General features: G+C 40.0%; 1 protein-coding gene across 1 annotated transcript; it reads left to right on the plus strand.

Moving 5' to 3' along the window:
* Nucleotides 1-1,045: 1,045 nt before the first annotated feature.
* On the plus strand, nt 1,046-3,061 carry LOC122876230 (testis-expressed protein 43-like). Its single transcript, XM_044196283.1, has 4 exons — nt 1,046-1,111; nt 2,286-2,394; nt 2,584-2,762; nt 2,969-3,061. Exons 1-4 carry the CDS (start codon nt 1,083-1,085, stop codon nt 3,012-3,014), a joined length of 363 nt encoding a protein of 120 aa, XP_044052218.1. The 5' UTR covers nt 1,046-1,082; the 3' UTR covers nt 3,015-3,061.
* Nucleotides 3,062-6,009: the final 2,948 nt, after the last annotated feature.

Consider the following 6,009-nt stretch of genomic DNA (forward strand, 5'->3'; position numbering starts at 1 on the left):
CGTTGAAAAGCTTACAGGGAGGTAGGCAGACGGGTACAGGTTCCAGGGTAAGGGGTTCAGGTTGGAGGGTTCATAGGAGACAAGCAGACAAGCAGGCAGGAAGGCATTAGTTCAAAGTACAGGTAAGCAAGGACCAGGTACAGATGGCTGGCTCCAAAGGCCATGAGTAACATACAACAATACAACTTAAGACGATCTGACAGTGACCGCCACGACCGAGATTACTGACTTGCTCATCTGATCACTGTCATTGCTTATGTTCAAAGTTCAGCATGCATGTGTGTGGGGGAGGGGGGAGGGGGAGACGTGGATGATTTTGTCTTTACTGCAAAAGCTTTACTCACCATGGCGGTTCTTTGATTATGTCACCAACCTGAGGAAACCGGCAGGCAGATGAATCCATAAGAAGCGTGGTACAGGTAACTAGAGAATTTCACTAGTGGACTGCTTGTAGTTCAACCAGCCGTCATGACGAATAGCTCCGGTGCGGTCGTGCTGCGTTAAAGAGCGGCCATCCATCATGATGCCAGCTGGTTCGTTTCACTTGAGTGAATTAACTTGCCAGCTAACGTCAATTCCATCAATCCAAAGGTAGACTGATAAACTCTCAATGAAAATTGAAATGCTTTTCTCTCAATTTACTTTGTGTAAAGGGTTGAACTTCATGTTAAAATGAGGCATCCTACCCATAGCCTATATATTTTTATTTTCATTGCAAGATTATCCTAGCAGAGGCTGGGAACAGGGCTGGAGAGCACTGGGGATGTGAGGGTGTGGCTGAAGGACTGAGGCAGACTCTGTGACAGTGAATACAGCAGCAATTTTAGTTCACTTTTTATTTTCTCAAAGCTGCTAAATTGAGATAACAAAGGGTTTAAGCTGGTGTGAAATTGGGGCAAAAAATTAACCCTAATGTCAACACGACCCTGACACAAAAGCTCCAGTAGAATCTAAATTAAACCTCAGTCAGTCAGTTTTAAACAATAGTTCACTGATTCATTCCCAATGTCTCTTCTTGTAATTCTACCCACTACCCAACATGCACTGGGAGGTTTCTAAGGTGACCCTGACAGTCAACAAACATGGCTGCAGGGAGCTCTCACCAACACGAGTGAGTAATGTTTCTGATTTTTATACTGCAGACTGTTAAAGTCTAAACCACATTAAAATGTATTCAGATGCGATTTACCTTTTACTAAATATGAACGTTTGATTACTATAACACAGCGGGGAAATCTTTTCCGTTGGTTGTTCAGAACACTCTTTGTCTGCTCTCTCTGTCCTGCCACGCAGAAAGTGATGCATTTCATATTGTCGGGCTTGTTTTGATTAAAGTGCAGCTTGAAACAGGTTTCAGTATTTGAACTCAACCAAACTAAAATGAACTAAAACGACCACCAGCAGCTGAGGGATTCTTCATAATGATGAAGCTTGTATAAACTGAATGTGTACTTTCTAAGTCCATTAAAATATGAAAGCCACACGACTCTTCTCCAGTTCGCTTTATTTTTGTCTATCTTGCCTTCATCGGGTATTAGTCATGTGACCTAACAAGATAAACATAAATCACCATAAACACAAGGTCAACTTCCCAATATTAGAATCATTTTTTTCAAACTTAGTTTTTACTTAATAGAATATTTATGGTTTGATGATAAAGGTTTACAAGAAAAATAGAAATGGCCATAAATACAACATTAGAAAACATGTTTTACAAAATATAATCTTCGTCTTAACCCATGAATTGGTAAAAACAGTATATTCATATCTCCTCCATCTGATAGATAGGATCAATTACCTATTATTCTTCTCAAATTATTTGTTTTTTCAATTTTAAAACAGATGCCTGCAAATACAGTTCCTCATTGAACCCTCTTTGAGTGTCCAATTTAGAAATCCCAAATGCCTTCCTTTGAGCAAACCTGTTGTTTAGGGAATAAAGCATAATATGTTGGACAAGAGTTTAGCTACTTGTTTGATTTTGATGGACAGATAATAATTTCTTTCATACAATAGTTTTAAGTCTAAATCACTTTTATATTAATTCTTTGTCCTCATTTCATTTTCTCAGTGCTGACGAACAGCAACCTTGAAGTGCTGCACAGAAATAAAATTTGCAACTAAAGTTGAACAAAATTAAACTCCGAAACCAAAGCCCGAAGAGATAAAAGACGTGATAAGAGATTCGTTGGACTCAGCTTCTGGGTATTTTACAAATTTGGAACCAGACCTCGGTCCACAGTGTCTGAAAACGAAGCTAACTATCTTCTTATATTCGCTCCTAGGCGATGCTGCTCCCACATCCCAACGTTCTCAGCCCGACATCCCATGATCCCCAGACTGTATGTGATGCCATGGAAACAGGACATGAAGAACCAGAGGCTCCTGGTGAAGGTAGGTCCCAGGGAAGGAAACAAACGCACCTCACTGCAAACTGTTCAGATTCATTGTGTGGAGGGGAATTAAGGCAGTAAGTTAACGTAATGTCCTCTGAAGTGATGGAAACACGACTGTTTGTGTGTGTGTGTGTGTGTGTGTGTGTGTGTGTGTGTGTGTGTGTGTGTGTGTGTGTGTGTGTGTCAGAACGCAGCTCTGGCTGGGATCCCTGTGGTTCCTCTTGAGGAGTCTTTGTGTTTTTGTGGTCGGGAGCGTCTCTGCCACGGTCAGGACTCCACCTCTTCATCCTCCTCCTCCTCCTCCTCCTCCCCTGCTCCTCTCAGTCAGACGGGACTGACAGCTCATCACTCCTCCCACTTCTCCAGGTAAAACACCTCAGAGACCGATGCTGCATTCAGGTCGCGTCAGGAAAAAAGACAAGTCGGGAATCAAGAAAAGTCAAGTTTGTGCGCTTGACAGTTGTGATGATTTGCTGAGACATAACGAATCAGACGTGAATTAAATGAAATATTCGTCACTTCTCACTTGTGGAAGTGATTACATCAGATCTTTTCACTCTCTGTTCGTGCAGGTACAACAGCTCTGTGGTGACGACCAGGCGGCTCTACCAAACCTGAAGACGGATCACACAAATACTAATAAACCTTCTTTACACTCTGAAAAATAGACTGTTTTTCATCACAACAGTTTGCAAAAGATAAGTTGGTCTCTTTTCAAATGAAAAGAAGAACCAGGAAGCTACACACAATAAGAAAATGGCAAAACCCACCACCTTCACATTACATTTTCCTTCTCGCCACACACTTTACTTTACTTTTTTTATTATAGCAGGCAGAGGCTGGTAACAGACTGAAGACATGCAATGACCCTGAAATCTACAAAAGATGAAGAAGTAAGAATGAGGCAGAAAAACTACAGAGACGATTTGTCAAATACCACGGCCAGACAGTACACTGTATACTTTCTATATACTACATACATTTAGTATAAAAAGTATTGGAGATGTATTTGAAAATAAAAAACAGATGACACATAAAACTCATATATGAGGATATACTACGTGTGTACGTGTATATGCAGATACAAAAGTGATATGCAATGACCCTAAAATGTGCACGAAATGTACAGAGACACTTGAATAAGAAATTTGAGACAGAAAAACAAATACAGGAAAGATGTATAAAAGCTTTAATACCATTGCTGCAAAAAAATACTGGTTTCTGATTGGTTGGCAGGTGTCTTTTCAAATAATTTGTGCAGGTTTCAGGCATGTCCCTTTTCTACCTGCATATCTGTATTCATCTAATGCCTATATATCTGTCACCTTCATGTATCCTATAACATTATGTATGTGATGGGACATAACATATCAGAATCAGAAATACTTTATTGATCCCCGAATGGGAAACTCTTTTGCTACAGCAGCTCACTGTCACGTCAGTGCACACAGGAAGAGAAGCACTAAGCAAAAAATATAATACACTATAATACAGGTCAGATAAATTAAGTACCAGGTGGGTATAAGTATAAAATTAAAATAAGTGTAAAGTACAAAGTGGATTTACCGGTTGATGATAATAATACGGTTTAAAGTAATAGTGCATGAACTGCCAAGTTAAGTGTAGCTTATTTATAATGAGACGGAGGATATTGCACAGCAGTAACAGACGTATGAATAAATATCAATATCAATAAATAGGGAATTTAAAACTGAAAAGAGTATATTGCACAGGAGTATTAAACAGAGAATATTGCACAATTATCTCAAGTATTGCAGAGATGTAATGATCAATGTCCAGTTTAGTGACTTCGGGTCATACAGACTGACACTTAGAGGGAGGAGTTAAAGAGTCTGATGGCCACAGGCAGGAATGACTTCCTGTGGCGCTCTGTGGTGCATTGTGGGGGGATGAGTCTTCCGCTGAAGGTACTCCTCTGTTTGACCAGCACGTCATGGAGCGGGTGGGAGACACTGTCCAAGATGGCGTGTAGTTTGGCCAGCATCCTCCTCTCTGACACCACCGCCAGAGAGTCCAGCTCCACCCCCACAATGCCACCGGCCTCACGGATCAGTCCGCTACCCTCAGCCTGCTGCCCCAGCATGCAGCAGCATACAGCAGCAGCAACAGCCGAGGAAATATGACAAGCCGAGTGACGTGCCCATGTTCCTACTTTAGTTCATGATTATTTTTATTAATTAATTTATTTATTTTTGCTTACAGTACCTCTTTAAAATCAACAAAGCCTATTGTCCATTTGGTTAGCAGAACACTCACAGGCTGGTCCTGCAGTTCTCGTGTTCACCACAGGGTGTCAGTGTTTCTGGTGTGACCCATGGCAGGAGCTTCAGCACCACAGACAGGGCTTCTCATGTGACAGGCACCAGGTCTGAAATATGTCACTGCACGTTCACTTTGATTAATCTAAAGTCAGGGTTACTTTGACAGTTTGATAGCCAACATGGCCTCAAAGTTTATAATTTCCATCAAGTGTTTATACAAATGTTTTCTATATTAATGAGACTGCGCTGTGTCGTGTTGCAAACAATAAACTAAAGATTCTGGAGTGTGCCATCTGCATAATTATGATTATTTTTTGTTATAATAAATTAATGTTTTTTTTCAAACTATTATAAAGTGATAAATTAAATGTTGATTAATTCAAATTGTGTTTAATATGCATTGTAGGCCTATGTCATTTAATTAAATGTCCCATAAGTAAATAATAAGTAAGAATAAGTAGCCTACAATTAAAAACATTTTAACATTTTATTCTGTTTTAAAATTCAGTTATTGAATTGCATTTTAAATTAAATTAATTGAATTGAATTAATTAACGTTAAAGTATGCATTTAAATGCATATTTAATTAATCAATTCACAATTGCATTTAAAAAATAATAGATTAGTTGCTCCATATAAAACTTCATTATTAGGCTACACCGTCAAATTAATAGAAGTATCGCGGTAAAATCACTGGAAACCGGTGACATCATGATGATGTCATGTTGCCTCTAACTCACAGAGTGTGATCTTAACTTTCAAGTTGAATAAACTGGTTGAATTAGTAAAAATGTCTCCTGTCATTCTGTCCTTGTATTTATTGTCCAGTGTTTGGCTTCAGCATCAAGCGCTTTGACAGAAAAAGCAACTGTTGTTCCCTATGCTAATGCTGCTGCTGCTGCTCGCGCGCACACACACACGTACGCACGCACACACACGCGCACCCTTCGCCTCCCCGCGTGCGTATCTAGGCCTCTGTGTGAATGTCTCAGTGTGTCACCATAATGACAAATCTCTTTGTTTTATGCTACCACACACACACACACACACACACACACACACACACACACACACACACTTTAAAGTTCTGCGTTACATTTGTGATGGTTTTATGTAAAGTTGTACTGTTTTATGACATTTCTACAGCTTTTGAAAAAAAGATTTTTGGTGTGGAAGGCAGTTCTGCTGGCAGTATGAGCCGGGTTTGGTTCACTGTGCTCCAAACACTAAGGAAAAGTAAATAGCTTCATGCTCCAGACGCGTGCCAAAGTTTGATGCGTAATGGACACCGACCCATCATTTCTTCTCCTTCCTCCTCCTCTCCGCCGTGT

This window comes from Siniperca chuatsi, linkage group LG5, assembly GCF_020085105.1.
Source record: "Siniperca chuatsi isolate FFG_IHB_CAS linkage group LG5, ASM2008510v1, whole genome shotgun sequence".
NCBI lineage: Eukaryota > Metazoa > Chordata > Actinopteri > Centrarchiformes > Sinipercidae > Siniperca > Siniperca chuatsi.